This window comes from Scardinius erythrophthalmus, assembly GCF_964197995.2.
Source record: "Scardinius erythrophthalmus genome assembly, chromosome: 13".
In the NCBI taxonomy this organism is placed as follows: domain Eukaryota; kingdom Metazoa; phylum Chordata; class Actinopteri; order Cypriniformes; family Leuciscidae; genus Scardinius; species Scardinius erythrophthalmus.
Genome location: NC_138233.1, coordinates 12,759,335 through 12,780,364, shown reverse-complemented (window position 1 = coordinate 12,780,364; position 21,030 = coordinate 12,759,335). Strand labels below are relative to the sequence as shown.

The 21,030-nt window shown below is 35.9% G+C and overlaps 2 protein-coding genes across 2 annotated transcripts in view; one reads left to right on the top strand and one right to left on the bottom strand.

The window, feature by feature from the left end:
* Window positions 1-21,030, top strand: part of lingo2 (leucine rich repeat and Ig domain containing 2) — a 303,604-nt gene that overhangs the window by 161,359 nt on the left and 121,215 nt on the right. The window lies entirely within an intron of this gene.
* LOC308700955 (uncharacterized protein) lies at window positions 9,446-13,182 on the bottom strand. Its single transcript, XM_081382889.1, has 5 exons — window positions 13,050-13,182; window positions 11,921-12,277; window positions 11,780-11,846; window positions 10,372-10,537; window positions 9,446-9,936 (listed from the first exon to the last, which is right to left on the bottom strand). The coding sequence occupies exons 2-5, from the start codon at window positions 12,101-12,103 to the stop codon at window positions 9,660-9,662; spliced, it is 693 nt and encodes a 230-aa protein (XP_081239015.1). The 5' UTR covers window positions 12,104-12,277; window positions 13,050-13,182; the 3' UTR covers window positions 9,446-9,659.

Below are 21,030 nucleotides of genomic sequence, written 5' to 3'. Positions count from 1 at the left end.
AATCTTTTTTGCAGAGCTCCCTCTTGTATACACCAAGTTACACTTGTAATCTTGTTTGAACTAATTCAAAATTGGTGCTTAAGCTGAGAATAAGCCTGTTAAAATCATTGTGGACATTTTACATGACAAACACTCTTCTTTGTATCTGAATCAAAAAAAAAGAACAAGCCACATGCTTATATTTGTGTATGCATGGGAGAAATATGCCACTCATCAAACAGAATAATGAAGCAGCCCTGGAAAAATTGGGGTCATATGCAATGGGCTTTAATTTCGAAAATAAGACAAAGTATAAACAGCTGTGTGACTGGTATATTATGAAAACCTAAAATGGGATGAATGTGTTTGAACGTGTGTCTGGGAGGGGGATGTCTATATCATTAATTTCTATGTGATTACTTAGGTAATGTGAAAGTAATTGCAGCAGCTGCTCTTTGGGAGATCTAGAAATGTCATTCACTGCTTTGAGGAAAAATGTGTTAGTGACTCACTGTGTGCGTGACGGTGCTACAGCAAAAACAGCAAATGAGATAAAAATCCTCCATTTGTTCTCTTTGTTGCAATTGAGGCACTTGATTTTGTCATTCTGACCATTTTTTTTTTTATTTATTTACGTTATTTCAGCTAAGTTGCCTATGTAGAGCATTCCAAATCAGTCATTTATGAGGTTCCAGAATGGTTAGGATGTGAGGCAATTCACTAGGATTTGGAACAGAACTAGAGTAATCCGTTCAATAAAAAAAAAAAACGCAGTTTTAAAGAGAGCTAGTAATACAAATTTGGACTTCAGGCTAAAAGAAATATATAAGATTTTTTTTTTCACATGGCAAATTTAAAAATGGATGAATGCAACTGCCAAACTGATGTCTAAGAGGGGGATTAATCAAATTCCAAGGCTGGGATGGATCAGATGAACAGGAAAAATGTGATACGGGTGAGTACATGAACCTGATATTCTGCCAGAAAGGGAAGAAAATGCTCGATTCCACCCAATTGTGTTGAAAAACTTAAATGATGAGAACATTTTAGAAAGATGACTCCTATGCTCACCAAGGCTGTATTTATTTGATCGAAAAATCTGTAAAAGCATTAATATTGTGAAATATTCCTGTGATGGCAAAGCTGAATTTTCAGCAGCCATTCCTCCAGTCTTCAATGTCGCATGATCCTTCAGAAATCATTCTAATATTGCTGATTTGGTAATCAAGTCTTATTATCAATGTTTATTTTAGTGGAAACCAAAATACATTTTTCAAGGATTCATAGATGAATAGAAAGTTCAGAGGCACAGTATTTATTTGAAACAGAAACATTATAAATATCTTTAAATGTCATTTTTGATTAATTTAATGCATCCTTGCTGAATAAAAGTATAATTTAATTTATTTTATTTATTTATTTATTTATTTATTTTTACAAATAAACCCCAACTTTTAAACGGTAGTGTATACACAATATAAGTCTACATTAGACTAGAGTATATTATTATGTATCCCTACAATCATGCATGTACCGTCTGTGAATGCTATTAAAAACAAAACTTCTTGTTTCTCTCTAACGTCTATGGGCTGCTCAGAGTGTCTGTCTCTGTGCCTCTATGGTAGTGTTAGCAGCCTCGTGGTTAAATATATCTCTGGATTGTCAGACACTGACCAAGGCTGTTGCTAAGCTTATTGATTCATTAAGTAGCTTGAGGCAAGCCTGAGTAACAGCTCCTTAAAGAAAATGCGGAGGATCAGTGCTTAGCGGTGCTTTGTTAACCCGTGTTAAACAAGCTTAACTCTAAGGCCCATCACTCTGTTTGGATCTTAGAAAGGAACAGCCTGCTCCTTTCACTGTTTCTCTGTGTTAAGAGAAAAGACGGAAAAGGCAGGCCGAAGCCCTTAACACACACACATGCACGCACACTTCCTCAACTCTCTTCAAAGCAGCTCCAATTAGAATAGAAGGTAATAGGCCACCATATATTTGTGGTAATTGCATATTTGCATAGCTGATGAGAGGATATTTCAAAAGGTGAAGCTCTCTTATAAAGCTGTAAATGATGAAGTAGCAAACAGGCCTCTCAACCATTACAATTTATTGGGAGGAAATGGAGGTTATTTCCCTACAACAATCTCACATGTGTAGTGATGAAACTAGCCGTAGTTTAGTGTCCAAAGGGCAGTGAGTCATCATTTCCATATGTAATTATATAGAGCATAAAACCAAATATAAAAACATCTTATGTGTACTGACACACTTACTTAAATAAGTCTTTGCATGTGGAAGTGCTTCTTTGCTAATCAGGTTGCATGTGTTCATGTGTGCTGATAGGATTCCTAGATGCCCTGGGTCTGCTAAATGAAATTAAAACATTTGCCATGTTTATCATATTTAAATAGAAGGTATCCAGATGTTAAATCACAGATGTGCTAACATTTACTCAGCCACATGGGGTTTTGCCTGACAGACCTGCGTGTTAAATGTGAGTGAGTTTGTCATTCTTACAGCTGCACAAACTAATAAGCTAAGCTATGTAATTGACAATTTATATATGACCTACATATGTGCATTTATTTATTTATTATTTAGGCTACCTAAAAGGGCTAGTAATGGCTTTTTTGTATGTTAGCTTTAGTACTGTTAGTAAAATGGGCAGGAGCATTTTGTGGAAAAGTCCATACAGTATCATGTAACTCCAAACATATTAAGTCGGATGAGTAAGAGATTCAGTCAGGTGCAAGGCAGTGAATATTCATCACATAGCTTTTAAGCCTGAAATAGGTCTCAGTGTCATTTGGACATGGTCCTTATGTGACTATCGCTGAGGTATTAACTGGTTTGGATGTGGCATTAATAAACATATTGTCATATTTAGTTTTTTCACTCCACATATACAATTTTTAAAATAATATTTTAATTTTAAAATGTAACATAAGATGACAAAAAAAGTAAACAACTAGTATTTCCAAGATGACTAGTAGCAGCAGTATCGTTTAATCAATTAGTCGACTAGCCTCGCACATTACTAGTTGGGAATCATTAGGAGTTAGATTGATTGTACAATTTGGTTTCACTTAACGATTCTGGTTCGTCAATGATTCCATTAGCATCAGTACTTTTTAAACTTTATTTAAACCTTTATTTTGAGAATTCATTGGGGGAAAAAATGTTCATAAGATTAAATTCTTTACTGATATGTTTCTGTATTTTAGTTTTGTGTCTTGTTTACATCGGTTGTAACAAGGAACTTAACATTAAAATGATTTAGTTTAGATTAAAGGGGGTGGTGAAATGCTCATTTCCACTCAATCTCCTGTTAATCTTGAGTAGTATTGCATCCTTCATATAACAATGGCTTTGTTTATAAAACAAGCATCATCGAACTGCAGGGAACAAACAGTCTTGCACAACCTCCGTTGATGCTCTGGAAAAACAAACTCCATCCACTGCTCCCTTAACGCTGGGTTCTTTGGGAATCTGGGCAGGGTTGTCTTGCCCTGGCAACCAAAAACACACTTATTTGGTGACATTGACTTCCCTAAGCCAAGCCGAGCATAGCGCTTTGATGGGCTTACTGCTTTCGCTCTCTCGCTCTGGGGTGCGTTTCCCGAAAGCATCGTTGGCCAACTATGGACGCAAGTTCCGTCGTTACCAATAGAGTTCAATGGACATTGCGATGAACTTGCGACCATAGTTGGCCAACGATGCTTTCGGGAAACGCACCCCTGGTCTACGGTTGCGCGCGCGCCCGCGTCCTTCCGGGAGAAGTGCCCTTAGGACCTGTATAAGGAAATTCCGCTACATCTGATGTCACACATGCCCATACTCGAAAAAACTTTCTGAAACTTGTGACAAACCGGAAGGAGCATTTTTGGAACAGAAATACTCCTTCAAACGTACAATTTAATTTTTGAAACTTTGTCCATGTTTAGCATGGGAATCCAACTCTTTAACAGTGTAAAAAACTTTCACCCCCCCTTTAAAGAAAAAATGGAACTGGTGCTCGATTCCCAAACCTATTGTTAACATAGTGATCTGTGGTTTTCTTGCAGGACCGTTGGCTTTAAAAGCAAAATAGATGAAGTGACTCTTGTTTTCTACCATCTGTAAGAGAAATCACAGGTCCTACCCAGTACACGGCACAAATCAGTCAAACAACCAGTCCTGTCAAGCTTCGATAAAGCCAACTCTCATTAAGTGTGAAACCCTCAATTGAGAGCTTATCTCAAACCACAAGTGCACTGCACTTTTGAGGTTCACATTTTTTTAACAGCATTGCAGAACGAAAAAGTGTGATATATTCAAGGAAGTGCAGCGAGGATAACATCCCTTCAACTAAACGAGCAATCTTAACAACTCTCACAAATGCTACACCCTTCAAGGACACTCTCATTAGGAAGAAATTAAGCCACGCACAGCCTATTAACATGGAAGCAATCAGTCTGGATTGATGAGCAGCCAAACATGTATATTAAAGAATCTGTCACCAACCTGCCATCTGGTGGGGGAAGGGACAACCACTAAAGCACTAACTTGCCTTTATTGATAGTGCTTTGACATACCACCCTATTTTTATTTATGAAGACTCAGCCACAATAACAAATTCCATGGTTGAAGGTGCCAAATGACTCAGCAGCTCTACAGTTTTTGAGGGTTGATGCTTGCCAGGACCCCGGGAGAGCATTCAAATGGGAGAATTGAGAAGCTGAGAATGGTGGATGATCTTCAAAACCCGAGCCAAGATTAAACACTTTCATCTCAGAGTAACAATCAGTGCAGCCATTAGTGGAGAGCAACGCAGGGAGCCTGGGTTTTTGAGGTGTTTCCGTGCCATTGGAGATGTTTACAGCGCTATTATTTGAGATTGTGGAAAATCCAATTGTGGTCACTGAAAACAGTAAATGTTGGTCTTGGAACATTTACCAGCAAAGGTAAATAATTCAGAAAATAATTATTAATTATGATATTAAAATTATATGAGGCATTGTGCATAACAGGGCAGATCTTTGACGGCTCTGTTTATTCAGAAGTGTAAACCGTGCACCTGGGAGTTCTGTGCAAATACCATTAATATTCAGGGGAAATATGGTAAACATGTTTTCGTGTTCATAAACATACATACATTTGCGTATGTGAAGTAATGATGAGTGATATGCTGAAATATAAAGGAAAATGTCAAATATAGTGTCATGCTTGTTTTGCTCGACTACTAATTTTTACTTGTCAACCAATCACTAAAAAAAGTGAACAACTTGTTGACAAGCCAGTGGGTCAGTGAGAGGCATCAGGGATCAATGCGGTTTCTTGCTATTTCATTGCATTGATGATGATGATGATGCTTTCTTACTTTTTATAATGCAATCCTGCTTGATGCGCATGGTTTATTTCTCGGTCTTATTTGAGTCACAGAAACAAGACAAGATGCTGCACCTGAATTTGATCAAGATCAAACCTCTTAAAGGCTAATCAAAATCAACCTGCCTCTCAGATCGTATTTCCAGCATCAGGATAAATTACCATGAGTGGGTGTTAATGCAATCTAAGGTTTGAAAGAAAAAAAATCACCCTTGTCAATTTTTTTAGGAATGCAGAAAAGGGCCTCCAGCATTAAAATTCTAATTTCATAGAATACTGCTGTTCAATGCTCTGCACATAATAGTTGCAATAAATCAAATTGCCATTTTCTCATATCCGTGATATGTTTGTGCATCTGAGTTCGATCAGCGACATCAAAAGTCTTAAGTCTGTTAGTGAAAATGCTTCTATTTTGCTTTTTTAAATTATTACAATGGTCACACTTTAGTTTAGGGTCCAATTCTCACTATTAACTATCTATTAACTACCAATTTTGCCTCAATAAACTCCTAATTACTGCGTACTAACAGTTAGTAAGGTAGTTGTTAAGTTTAGATATCGGGTAGGATTAGGGGAAGGTCATGCAGAATAAGGCATTGATATGTGCTTTATAAATATGTATTTTAATAAGCAACTAGTCAACAGTGAGATTTGGACCCTAAACTAAAGTGTTACCATTATAATTTAACAAATAAATTGGTATTTATTTATTTATTTATTTATAAAAAATTCTAATCATAAATGTCATTAATTCAGCTGCCTGATCTGATTTGAAAGGAAGAGAGTATGCCTCTAATACTGTATTTAGTAGTTTACAAACCACATACCCACAGTTAAAGTTGTCATGATTTTGAACATGAACCATCCACAAACACATGCACTCCCCCCAAAGGGACTTCTTTCAGGTACTTTCTACAAGCAGAGGTCTCAGAGTTCATGTATTACTACTCATCACTGTTCTCATGGCAATGACTATTATTTCATGGCTTTTGTAATGCACCGGTACATTACAATTAAAATAGCTGCATATTCTGAATGAAGTCATATCATCAGATAGCATCATTCTTATGTTCTTAAGTTGAATTTACATCATACTTTAAATCTTTTACATAAATTGAGTCTCTGTGTGAAATACTCATTCATAGTTCAATTCATTCCGTACAGTAAAACTAGGTGACTAGGTGAAAACTAACCATTGTGGAACGGTGATTTTAGCAATTTGCACACATTAGGATGCTTCATGAGAGCCGCGCTGATGTTGTGAGTCTCAAGTGAGTGATGGCTAATCGCCAAGCAGTAATGAATGCATGAGAAACGAAGCGTGTTTAGTTCAGGAAAACTGCACTGCGCCATTTTAAGATGCATTCCTGTCCAAGCCAACGCGCACAACTTAATTGGCTCAGTTCATCACAGGCATGGGCCTAACTGGGTGACAGGTCAAAAGATGGATCAGCGAGAAAACAAAGTAACGAAAAAAATGTGCTGGGAGTGTTGAAATGGTGGGTGGGAGACTGTCGCTGCTGTGTGTGTGGTTTGCCCTGCAAAAATCCATCTCTCACCCAATGCTGAAGTCACTCTTTTCTCATTTTCAGTCTAGATTATATTTACATCCTATATTGGCCACTTTGTGTCACACATCAAAAAGCTTAAGTGTTATATTTAATAAATGCATTCAGATATCATAGGGGAGGTGTTTGTTTAGGGTGTCTAGGCAGAGCTGTTAATTGCATCCTGCACTTCTGAGTCTGTGAAGAAATGATGCACAGCTCTGCTCATAAGTTTACACACTCCTTGCAGAATATGCAAGGTGTTAATAGTTTTAATACAGTTAGAGGGATCATACAAACTTGCATATTATTTTTTATTCAATCCTGTCCTGATTCTGAATAAGCTGTTTCACGAAAGAGATGTTTACATGTAGTTCACAAGACAAAATTATAACAAAATGAATCAGTTCAAAGGTTTTCCATGTTTTGTGATAGTAGTTTGTCTTCCGTCTGTTAGAGTGCACAGGTGCAGTGAGTTACTGTCGTCAGAGGCGGAGTGGTGGTGTTCCCGCGTACTTAAGAGCGTGTTTAAGTTCTCTTCTCCCAGCTCAAGTGAAAAATTGACTCATGCTCTGTGTGTTCTATATCAAGTAAACATTGACTTTGGTCACAATCTTTGGTTCTCCAGCATCTTCTCCATATTTGAACCCTTTCCAATGGTGACTATGATTTTGAAATCCATATTTTCACACTGAGGACAACTGAGGGTTTCATACACAACTATTACAAATAGTGAAAACATTTACTAATGCTCAAGAATACTACTCTTTATGAAGTTTCATAAGATTTTTACATGTTTCCAATAAGTATTTAATATTTATATATTATTTAAATTTTAGATTTAAAATGAAATATTTCTGCTATATTTCAGTAAAAGCGCAGTACCGTCATCTCAATTTTTTATTATTTTAGCAGAATTCCGCAGATATTTCCAGAACATTAGCATGGAAAATGACAGTCTGCTAATTCCTTAGCCTAAGTTATAGCACAGTATTCTAACAATACTTGAGGTTTCTATGCAAATTTTCTTTTATTTCTGTGTTGACTGTTGTAGAATGTAACCAGTGTCTAAAGGCAGAAAAATTGCATGTTTTTGCCATTCAAAAACACTCCTGTTTGAAGTGCAGATGTTGTGAGGAAGTGTAAAATCTGCCACCCACACTGTAAAAAATTTACTGTAGAATTTACAGTAACTTACTGGCAACTTTGGTTGCCAGTAAGACTGTAAAATTTACAAGAGTCCTGTAAATCATTAACTACAATTGTACTGTAAAATTTACAAGAGTCCTGTAAATCATTACCTACAATTGTACTGTAAAATTTACAAGAGTCCTGTAAATCATTAACTACAATTGTACTGTAAAATTTACAGTAACTTACTGGCAACTTTGGTTGCCAGTAAGACTGTAAAATTTACAAGAGCACTGTAAATCATTAACTACAATTGTACCGTAAAAAACACAGCACACTGCCTTATATATGCTGTAAAATTGTTTTTACAGCTGTAACTAAAATTACAGTCGAAATAATGTTTGTGAATGCAAGTGAAATTACAAGAGCAACAATGAACTTACATGTACTGCTATACATTTTACAGTAAATTAGAGCATTTGCTGTGGAATTCAATTCACTAACTACATTTGAGATTTTTCACTGCTTTGTGTGTACGTTTGCTGTAAGTTTCAGCCTTTGTCAAATAAAACTCACAATAACAGGTTTTCATTAATATAACAAATTTATTGTGCAATAATGGCTATTTAACATAAGCACCAGATTCCAAAATATATTGGGAGAAACAAAAATGGAGATTAAATGAAAGGCTTTAGCCTTGGAAAGAACCACTGAGAACAGCGGCACTTAAAGGATTATTTCACCTCAAAATGAAAATTTCCTGATAATTTACTCATCCCAATGCCATTCAAGATGTTCATGTCTTTCTTTCTTCAGTGGAAAATAAATAACGTTTTTTGAGGAAAACATTTCAGGATTTGTATCCACACAATGGATTTCAATCGCAACCAACATGTTGAAGTCCAAATCAATGCAGTTTCAAAGGGCTTTGAAGTGCTTCAAACGGCTCTGCACGATCCCAGCTGAGGAATAGGGTCTTGTATAGCGAAACTGTTGGTCATTAAAAAAATAATATATACTTTTTAACCACAAATGCACATCTTGTACCATCTCCGAGATGCGCTACGTATTACTTCATCACATTGGAAAGGTCACGAAAAAACTAAAACAAAAATGTCGGACGATTTTGAAGTTGGAGGAGAAAATTAGATACATTTTTCGCCCTTCCCTACCTTTTTGAACCGGAATACACAGACAAATAACTTAGACCGATGACGTGACCCGTGACCTTTCCAACGTGATGACGTAATGCATGGCGCGTAGCAGACCAGCACAAGACGAACAATTGTGGTTAAAAAGTATATACATTTTTATTTTATTTAGAAAATTACAGATCGTTTCGCTAGATAAAACCCCATTTCTCAGCTGGGATCGTGCAGAGCCGTTTGAAGCACTTCAAAGCCCTTTGAAACTGCATTGATTTGGACTTCAACATATTGGTTGCGATTGAAATCCATTGTGTGGATACAAATCCTGAAATGGTTTCCTCAAAAAACTTTATTTTCCACTGAAGAAAGAAAGACATGAACATCTTGAATGGCATTGGGATGAGTAAATTATCAGGAAATTTTCATTTTGAGGTGAACTAATCCTTTAAGTATCAACTATACAGGGCACACATCCCTAAAGTGTGACTGAACTTCAGTCATAAACAAAAGAAATGGTTTGAACTGTGCCTACCTTTAATTTGCCAAATCCATAAAAAAAGGCAAGAATGTATTGAACATCAATCATGAACTTGGAAATCAGGTCAGAGTCTCTTGTATCAATTCCATTGGAATACTTTTGTTTAAATGGCAAGCCATTCAAAGTCCATAGTTTCCGTAACAGTGTGCATACATATGGGTTCATTTCATGCATTTTCTTGTTTCCAGCAGCAACTTTTGATCCAGTTTCCAGGTTAATGCCCACAAGTCCTCTGTGGAAAAAAAAAACACACAACATCCAATTATCAAAAAAACAGTATACACTTAAACAATTAAATACAAAATTTGTCAGACAACTCATAAATTACATTTAATTTCAATTAATGAAGAGTTAGGGTCATATTTAATTTTATCCAAAATTTTAATATAAAAATATTTAGCCTTCCATGTTTGCAATAAACAAAATGTACAGATTATATCATTATTATACAGATTTAATTTTAGTAATTTTAGATTTAGTTATTCATGAAAATAATTCTCTATTCAGTGTGTGGTTAGCAAATTTTTTTTTTGTTCATTTGAAAACTTTTCCATAAAATATCTAATCCTGATAAACTATCCTAAATTGAAAACCTAAAAAAAAAAAAAGTCAAGAAAATTTGAAAGTCCACAATAAATATAGAGTAAGATTTTATGCTCTGAAATACCTCTGAATAAATTCCAGCGTGCATGCAGCGTCATCCTGATAAGCAAGATTTAAGTTGTAATAGGTCGCAAACAACGCTGCCAGGCCCTCAACAAATGACTCTGAAAATGGGCCCAGGACAACTTCCCTTTCGACTGACATCCACTTGCTTGGGGTCATGGATTCACCTATAAAAAATAAAAATAAAATACGGCAGAGCATAGATTAATAAGTGTTGTAAAAGTATGGTTCATGGGTAGCTCATGATAAAGGGATAGTCTGAAAAGAATGAAATGAAGTGAAAATTACCATGATTTACTCACGCTATCATAGGAGTAAATTACTTTCTTCTTTCAGACAATTGCAATCGGAGTTATATTAAAAAAATGTCCTAGCTCTTCCAAGCTTTATAATGGTAGTGAATGACGGCCAAGATTTTGAAGCCCAAAAAGTGCATCCATCGATCATAAAAGTACTCCACATGACTCAGGCCTTCTGAAGTGAAGCGATGCATTTGTTTAAGAAAAATATCCATATTTAAAACCATTTAAATTAAAATATCTAGCTTTCAGCATATTTATGGCGAAAGAGTGAACTCTGACCTGACGCAACGAAGAACACGTAAGTGCAGAGGATAGAGCAAAAAAAAAAAGACTCGAATTAGAAGTCTAAAACAATAATTTTTAAAGACAAATTTCTGAGGATTTCGAATCGATATAAGAGAAGACCTTAAGTTTGTTACACAGCCCTATTTGTTTGAACCACGAGAGGCGTTAAAGCTTACACTATACATCATGTCAGGAGTTACTTTCTTTTGGCATAAGTCGACTTTTGTTTAACAATGTATATTTTACTTACACAAACACATTGCTTCGCTTCAGAGGGCCTTTATTTACCCCCTGGAGTTACTTTTTCCTGGATTACTTTTATGATGGATGATGCACTTTTTAGAGCTTTAAAATCTCATCCTCCATTCACTGCCATTATAAAGCTTGGAAGAGCCAGGACATTCTTTAAAATAACTGATTGCATTTGTCTGAAAGAGAAAAGTCATATACACCTGGGATGGCTTGTGGGTGAGTAAATCATGATGTAATTTTTTATTTTTAGATAAAGACACTATAAACTATGGATTTACAATGAAGATTAATGTTACTAATAAGGATTTTTGTTACTAATGAGAGAGAATGGTTCAGAGATAAAAAAAAAAAACAGGGCACAGAGAGAGCTAACTATGGAAGGAATATAGGAATGAGAATAGAATTGTGAAATAGAATACAGGAACAGAGGAGGCAAAATTGTATTTTTAAAATGGCCATTAAAGTGAGAAGAAAAAAAACAGTACAGGACAAACAGTTATCCATTTAAAAGCTAGAGAGCAAAGAAAAGTTTATATGATGGAGACACAGACACAAAGTAAAGCAAAAAACCTTGGATGATCAGTGCGGGTGAATCCGGTAATCCCTCTCTTTCCATGTCGGCTGAAGTTGCTGCTGCCTAAGAAAAACAAAAATTAATTTAGCATTTCAATGAAATCTTTAACACATTAAAAATCTAAATGTTATACTTACATCAGCTTCAATTATAAGGGATTCTGTTCTCTCTTTAAAATGGGCCATTAAGAGTTGCAAGATGCACAGGACCATAGAATTTCCCTCTTGATACTTCGACAGAACAGCACACACCACATTGTTTGTTGGCTTTTCTTGAAAAAATCTTAGAATCCTCTTTCCTTTCCCTTCAATGCTCTCCATGATTTTCAGTAAGCAATTGGAAATGTAAAAAGATCCCCTTCAGACAAAACAGGTAAGGCCATGAGTTCTTTAGTTCAGACAGTGGTGGAGGTGGCGCTGACGGTAATATGTGACCTCCATCAACTTGTGAAGTTCTCCTCTATCGGCTCCAGACATTCCTTCAGAAGAAATTTACTGAGAGAGACAAAATATGTGGGCAATCAGGTACACCACATCTAAATCCTGATTTATGCACATTTCTATGCAATTTCACATGCTGCACAAAACTCAGGATTGTACTGCTCTCATTATTACAAAAGTGACAGAACATGTTCAACTGCCCAAAAAAAAAAAAAAAAAACCCTTCACAAGCTAATAAATGCACAGCAATAAAGCATGTGCACAGCAAATACCAATGTCACGTTTACACTACTTTCTATTTAACAACTAAATTACAAATATGAATACCAAGCACCCTTACAAATAATATTAACATAAAAATAAAACAAAAAAATACTTAATTACACCATCTTAAATCGAACAAAAACGTGCTATTACATTAGCTAATGGCTTGGCAGTCAAGTTAAACACTATTTAGTTGCATAAAACCTACACAATTTAATTGCAATGTTTAAAAGCTTACATGTCTAACGTTACTACCAACAACAATGTAAAATCATTTTATACCGAACAGTTAACAAAAATGTAGCACTAATATAAAATGACAGCACGGCCACACTTTCACGGTGAAGAAAATATAACAGTTAACGTTAGCCAGCTAACTTAATCGTTCATCTGTGTCTGGACTCATCAAGCAAATTCAGTATCATAAAATTGGACAAATAATCTAGATTATCAATTTTGAAACGTCACAAAAAAAAATAAAAAAAATAATAGTTAATATATTGTGGATGTAACAGGATTTCACGTTTACACTACTAAAGCATGAATTACTAGCGTTACACACCTCGTCGTCTCACTCTCATTCGAGGTCCTCGTCCTCCTTCGGTAAACTTAGCGTGCATGAGGTGAGCGCGAAAATTGAGTGGTGATGATGATGCAGCGCGTGGAAAGTCCCAACGGTCCCCCAAGATGTCCACTGAAGATGACGATTGACGAAATGACATCACACGCACTGCGCTACGCCGATGTCGTTGTTTAATCATGGGAGTTTTTTTAAAAGCCAACAGTTTTAAAGTACTAGAGGTGTACGTTATATAATCAAATGTCAGAGTTTAAATGGTGTAAATAATTCGCTAAAAAAAGGCTGTATTTATTACAGTTGACTATTACTTTAGTGTTATTGACTTGTGAAGCAAAAACTTTTGCAACCGTTTTTTTTTTCTTAAAACATAAATAAATAAAATAAATTACAGTGGTATATGCGTGATATCCAGTAGCATTTACTGCATACCGGTAAGCATGTTTCCACAAGTCATAGGAACATGCATGCTCCCACATGGCAAAATACAGTAATACTGTAAATTTTAAAATACAGTAGTCTATTGTAAATATTTACTGTAAAAACTACAGCAATTTTTAACAGTGCACTCACCGGCTGCTAGTTAAACACACGTGTGCATTTCAGCCCTGCGCTCTAATTTTCTCCCCTTTATGTGTTTGCTCACATGAAATTCACTGTTGTTTTTCATCAGGCATTGAGATCTCACATAATTTATTCGCACTGTACTCTCAACTGTGGCTGAGGGTGAGAGAGCCTTACTTCACTCTAGATTAGGGCTGCGTGAAGTGAAATATTAAAATATTCTGTCAAATGTGATTTGAATTGAATTGCCATTTTTTCCATTAATAGAAAAAGTTTTAAGAGTGTTGAACCAAAACTGCAGAATTTTATTAGTTTTAATAGTGTTTCTTCATTCAGTTGTTTGAAACCTAGTCAGCTAAAATAATAATAATGCTTATACTACATGGTTGTTGAAAGCTTGATTCTGATTGGTTGACGGATGTTCTAATCTAAGGTGTGCAATTATTTTGAGGGAAACACACGGTAGTTCCAGGCCAGTCCCACATCACTTTGCCAAATTATTTCAGTTATATCAAAGGTCTTTACAAGCCTACAGAACAAAATCCCACAATTGCACTCACAAAGCAAATGAATATAGTAAACAATACGATAAAATTTATAAATTATTTTAAACTATTACGTTTTTTTGCCACAAAATTACGTTTTATTATGTATTATGCATTTATTAGTTATTATAATATTAAAATCACATATCTCTTTCTCTCTCTCTCCCACTCAAACGCACACACATAAAGTACAGACACACACTCACTGCTCTGGAGATTTTATCTGTAAAACAGTTTAGCAACTTCAAAACTACTTGACGTTTCTCACTAGCGAGGTGCAAACAAACAAAATAGCAATAGTTTTGCTATTAGTAGACGGTGGTGCCGAACACTGCTATAAAGTAGACACAGAGACTAAAGTAATTCACACACGCTTAATCTCTGAAATGGATCTCTCTCTCTCTCTCTCTCTCGCTCGCTCTTTAATCTAATAACTTTATTTATAACTGCATTAGTCTGCTATCAGTGGCTCAAGTCTCCATTACTAGCTCTAAATTGAAGTTTGGGAATTAGCAATGAATGCTTGGGATTGGATGCGTAAGAATTTAGTCCCAAACACAATAGCTTTTTAAGAACAAAAACTTGACAAACGTCTTGAAATACATCATCTGAACAATGTTTTGAGGTCTGTATGTAGTATAAGCGGAATAATGGAATCCAAGCCTTTGAATTATTAGAAAAATAATGCACACCCGCTTCGAGCCGAGCCGTGGTAATTATACTTTTTATAATTACTATAAAAAGTAATTATATTATTCTAATAATTCAACTGCCCGTCATCAATTATTCCTTACATATAACAATAATAATTTATTATTATTAGTAGTAGTAGTAGTAGTAGTAGTAGTAGTAGTAGTAGTAGTAGTAGTATATACAGTAGCCTACTTGTCAAAATTGTGGACACATAAAAAAAAAGATGGTTTTGAAAGAAGTATCTTATGCTCATCAAGGCTGCATTTATTTAATAAAAAATACAGTAAAAACAGTAATATATGAAATATTATTACAATTTAAAATAATTGTTTTCTATTTTAATAAATTAAATAATGTAATTTATTACTTTGATGGTAAAGCTGAATTTTCAGCATCATTACTCCAGTCTTCAGTGTCACATGATCCTTCAGAAATCATTCTAATATACTGATTTTGTGCTCAACGCATCACTGTTGAAAACATTTGTGCTGCTTAACATTATTGTGGACATGGAGATACTTTCAGGATTCTTGATTAATAGAAAGTTCAATGAACAGCATTTATTTGCATTTATTAAATGATTTATTAAATATCAATATTTTGTAATTATAAATGTCTACACTGTCACTTTTGATCAATTTAATGAATCCTTGATTTAAAGTCTTAATTTCTTTCTTTTTTTTAAAATCGTACTACAGATGTTTGAATGTCATTGTTTCCACAAAAATGTTAAGCAGCAAAAACTGTTTTCAACATTGATGTAAATAATAATAGTAAATGTTTCTAGCAAATCAGTATATTAGGATGATTTCTGAAAGGTTATAACAATGAAGATTGAAGTAATGATGATGAAAATTCAGGTTTGCCATCACAGGAAAAAAAAACTTTTAAATTCATGTTTAAATTTATTCAAATAGAAAACTATTTTTTTATAATATTATTATTATCCTTATTGCAATTATTATTATTTTCAAACAATATAAAAATATATATTGTTAAGTTAACTATATGCAGACCTACAGCTAAATTAAAGCGAGCTAAACCAAAGCAGAAAGGCTCTGAGATGCTTGAAACAACATATCATGTGATCCATGCATGTTTGAAGTATGAGAGAACAGGGCTGCATATACAGTTTGAAGCTTTTATTAAGTTAAATCACTGCCTTTTGTTGTTTAGTAATCAAATTAGGCCATATCATGATTTCTGTTTTACTTGGATCATTTGTGTAGCCCTGTGTAGACAAATCTCTTCCATGATCAACTCCCCCTCCATTCTTTAAATCTCTTTTTCTCTCTCATCTCATTCCTTTGTTCCTCTCTTGATGCCAGTGACCTTGCTCAGATCTTCACAGAGCATGATGTTTAAGGGCCGAACATAAATGTGCTGTTTTGTTTGTTGAATCTAACTTGAATCTTTAGTTACTGAAGTAATTGTTAAAGTGCATGCACTTTCTTGTAAGCTGCTTTACTCAGAAGTAGTTGCCAAGAAAATGACTGTTGAAGCTCAGGCCAGTTCAGCTCTTCCTCCTAATTCCTTCAAAGTCTCTAAAATATAGCTTAATCTACTCTACACTACTGCAGCAACTGGCTTCTATTTTACGGACCATTGGACATTTGTTTTGTGGTTTCTATTTTTTTTTTTTTTTTTTTTTGGATGGGGGATGTGACAAAGTCTCTGCTGAGCGTATTCATGAGAAATATTGTGGTGTTTTTTTTTTTTTTTTTTTTTTTTTTGTAATAGCTTATTAACTTGGAGACCAATCTCACAGAATGTATGGAGATCGGCAAGGGAGATGCCTAGCAACACAAGAACCAATCAGAGCTTCCAAAAGACCAGAATCTATACTGATTTCAGATCTGCCACTGGGTTCAAATGTTATACAGCAGCATTTGGAACCAAAAAAAAAAAAAAAAACACGCAACAACCATCAACATTATCCTGAACTACAAATTTGGCATACAAATGTGCTCTGTTTTTAAGCAGTCCCATTGGTGAGTCATGCACACACGCACGTACCATACACTCACCGGCTGGCCCTAGGCAGGTGACCTATTTTCAGCAGCCGGTGGAGGGAGAGGGAAGAGAGATGGTCCTTCTATGGTCGGCCCATTCATAGCTGGCTCAGAATTGTGGATTAATTACCCCGTGTGGGAACCAGAGCCGGCTCTGTAAGCGAGACACTTCAGCCTCCGCTGGCATCAATAATGCATTTTTCTGTCTCTCCATTTAATTTGCACGCGAGCCACCAGCTCGCGTCACCAACTCTTTTAAGGCCGCCGAAAGCAGGGACATCCGATCTGAAGAGAGCGAGCCATGGTATACACTATACCCCAACATACACACACACATATACTCTCCCTCTTGACCCCCCACCCCTCCTCTTCCTCTACCGGCTGACAAATTGATTGTTTCTTAATGTGCTCCTGCTGCGAATGCATTAAGAAAGGAAAAAGGGATAACTGAATGAGGCGAGAGGTGATCGTTTGAATAAGGAGACGGAGTCCAGATCCTGCTAACGGAAAGGAACAAGCTGGACCAGAACTGTTTTTAATTCCCTCACTTAGTTTCTTTCTAACTTTTGTTGCACTGCAGAGAAACTTGTGTAAAACGTTGAGAGAAGCTTGCCGTATCTAGCGGATTAAAATGCTAGTGCTTGCCAGTGATTGACCAGCCATGACTGACCTGTTAGGAGGAGAGGAACAGGATAAACCGCATGGATACGACAGAGGTGGGTCATCTGATACAGCCAGGTCTGTCTGGGTCACTGCATTTAGAAAGGAGGAAGTGATGGAGGGTATAGCGCAGTGAACGTATAGCTGATGAGTTTGTGGTTTTGTCTGTCTGCCAATTGCGTAATCACGTTGTTCTTGTAGAAAATGCATGTTTAAAGAGGTGTCTGGAGAGTTAGGTCCCTAACTTTAGTCCGTCGTATTATTTAAAATTAATAGTGGAGATGAATTAATAATTCCTGTGATGAATGGATCCACTAAGTGTGTTCAGTCTTTGCCTTTGAGGCGTGGCTGATGGTGATGTATGAGGAATAGTGCATGTGTATAATTGCAGCATGTTCATGTCATTGTATTGTGTAAAGCATTTTTACAGGATTAAGTGTGTGGAATTTCATCTTCTGTGCTGGCAGGTTCCCTAATGACCATATGAACATAGAGTGAGAACAAGGTGTAGCTCACTCATTTAGCTCTTCAAGGCAAGTTTGTGATTGTTTAATACAGCCCTTTTATAAAGAGTAAGGTAGCGATAAAAAAATTACGATTAAAAATAAAAAAAACTGGAAATGTTTGGTGCTCCTGATGTGTACTTACCAGTGGCATAACTTTTGTTTTAAAAAGAGGGTGAGACAGGAGTGGGGTTAAACTGAACTTTAAACATTAACAGGTAGTTTCCTTCACTCAAAAACATTATTGATTTCAACATTTACTCTCCTGATCCAACCATATGCAAAGCATGCTGGAAACTAACAATCCACAGCCCATTTTCAGCTAATGCAACAACAACAACAAAAATCATTCATGTAATCCCAACACAAATTGATTAAGTTTTTACATATATTTAAGAATTGAACTCAATCAAATTAAGTTAGGACAAAATGTATAGCAATTGTGTTGCTTTAGCTCCTTTTTATTGAGTAATTTGAACAAGCAGCAATTGTTCTTTTCTTTTTCAGTGCAGTCTTGTGTGCGAGAAGTCCATGTGACCATATTGTTTCCCATTTGACATTGTAGGACTGCAAGGGCTTAGGGCAGCATTTGGAACAGGGCCTAATTTTTAAGCGTCTTGCATTACCAAACAAACCCGTATAACTTTTTCACATCTGTGGAACACAAAAGAAGATTTTAAATATATACTATAATGCAAATATTATTAGACCGGGTTGACTTGTATTGTATGGACAAAACCAATTTAAACTATCTCCTTTTGTGCTCCACAGAAGAAAGAAAGTCCAACAGATTTTGAACAGTATGAGGGTAGAGAGTAAATGATGGCAGCATTTTTTTTTTTTTTTTTTTTGCTCCTTTAAGTCACTATACTTGCTATTGTTGTTGTTTGCTTACTTCTGAAAGTTAAAATGCAAAGTTTTCTCTCTTTTTATGTATTAACACACATGAAAACCATTGAGTCAGATGTAGGAAATAATAGTTTCTAAAGCACTTCACTCACCCAGTGCCACTCAGCGGTTCTACCTGACTAATCCACTGGCCATCTGGCTTTTATTTAATAAGAGAGGGACGCTTTCGGTTTTCTGGCCAAGAGAGACTGAGCCTATCGATCTGCACTCGCACTCATCGAAAAAACAATCAGACCTCATCAGGAGCTTCACGTATATGTGCTATTATGACATCATCAACCTGTGCCCAGGAGAACTGCACCAATTAACCGCCAGCCGACTCCTCTCTGAGCTGTGAACAAACAAGCCCAGCTTTGTACAGTGAAAAGGCAATTTACCCAGAACTCAATGCTCTGCTTTTCAGGCACCACAGCTGATTCTAATCTTTTATCATCCTCACTCTTGCCAATTTCCAAGGTACCTGCTTGAAAATTAATTGCTTATTAAATCAACATTAACCTTTTGACACCATTTGCTGCCAAACTTGAATGGCTATACTGGAGCTGAAAAAATGACACACACTTTTTCTTTTGTACTGCCTTTCTTTCATTCTTCCTTTCTATTTCTGTTAGGCATTCTGCATTAAATTTAATGCTGCATGTAATTAAATGCTGCATGTCAATTTTTCTCCTCTTAGAAGTAGGTAGTAGTAGTAGTAGTAGTAATATTAACAACTATTATAATTATTTAAAAAAAATATTTACTCTAGTAAATTATTTTCTCACAAAGAACAACATTCTTGTTCCTTTAGCACTTACAGTTGAACAAAAGCATTTTTTCTTTTTTCTTTTTAAATCTGACAGCTTCTCTTGGGGTAGTAAAGTGTCTGACGGATGCTTACTTCAGTATTCAGACGAAAGCAGTAGGTCATCAGGGTTTTTGGCCTAATGTTTAATGAATACTTTTTTGACAGACTGATTTTGTCTTCCTACATAGTAGTAGGGAAGTAGGCATGGATGCAGGGTTAGATGCATTACTGCTTTCACTTGTAGCCCGTCTAATTGATGAAAGTGTGTGTGTCTGTGTCCCTGATGATGTTAATTGACCAACAGGTCAGGGCAGTAATGAGAATTTAATCAGCGGGAACAGCCGTTTTTAATCCACTAATCTATGCTAAGCCTCCCCATCAACTACATGCTTTAAATCCGTTTATCAACACGTTAACGTGTCAACTTTCCAGACTAATACATGCTAAAGCTTATAAAGCATCAAGAGCAAGAAACAAGTACTCTATGAACAAGTCTTTCTGAACTGATGCAAACCCAATGCAAGTCCTCTATTTGTGTTGTGCCATCTATGTGAGGGATGCTGGGTAGCATGATCCACCTGGCGTACTGAGAGTTATAAATAAGCTTTTAAAATGCTGGACAGGATGCCATGCTCATCAAAACTGAAACTCAACGGGAACAAAAGGAAAAATAGAGACATTATTCTTCATTGACAGACTGCATGCCTCAGCAAACATCAAGCAGAGAAAGATCTTATTTATTGAGGAATACTGAATTTGAAAATTTCATTCAGTGCTTTTCAGCCGTCCAAAATGAACATATTCTGAAAGCAATTATAAACATGTCATTGTATCCCTTTGTGAGAGGAAAGCAGTAGAGTATGTTTGAACATTCGAATGATATGTTAGCATGTCTATGTCAGTCATTATTTCCCCTGATACAAAAAAAAAAAAAAAACAGCTTAAACCAATAAGGTGCTTTGCTGGTCTAGTTGGTCTCTCAGCCTGGTGTTTAGCTGGTCAGCCAGTTTATCTCCCTTGCCTGACCAGATAAAACCAAAATCCTTATTAAACCTTTAAAACAGACTGGCCTTTCCAGCTTGGGCATGCTGGGAGACCAGCAAACCACTTTAGGCTGTTTCAATCTGTTTTTTCAACATATTTGCTGTGCTGGTTCTACGTTTAAAAAAGAGAGAGCTGGATCGTTGGTAAATTTAATCTCAGTCATTGAGATATGCTCATGGTGTATTCATCATTGATCATGCTGAATCATGGCCTCTTGTTCCTGTGCACCAGAGCGTGCTGTGCATTATC

Bases quoted from the DNA above. Each gene is read 5' to 3' on its own strand.
- LOC308700955 (XM_081382889.1), bottom strand. From the start codon at position 12,103: ATGGAGAGCATTGAAGGGAAAGGAAAGAGGATTCTAAGATTTTTTCAA. The intron at 11,847-11,920 runs GTAAGTATAACA...TGTTTTTCTTAG, and splicing joins CCCTTATAATTGAAGCTGAT to GCAGCAGCAACTTCAGCCGA. The intron at 9,937-10,371 runs GTATTTCAGAGC...TTTTTTCCACAG, and splicing joins ACGCTGGAATTTATTCAGAG to AGGACTTGTGGGCATTAACC.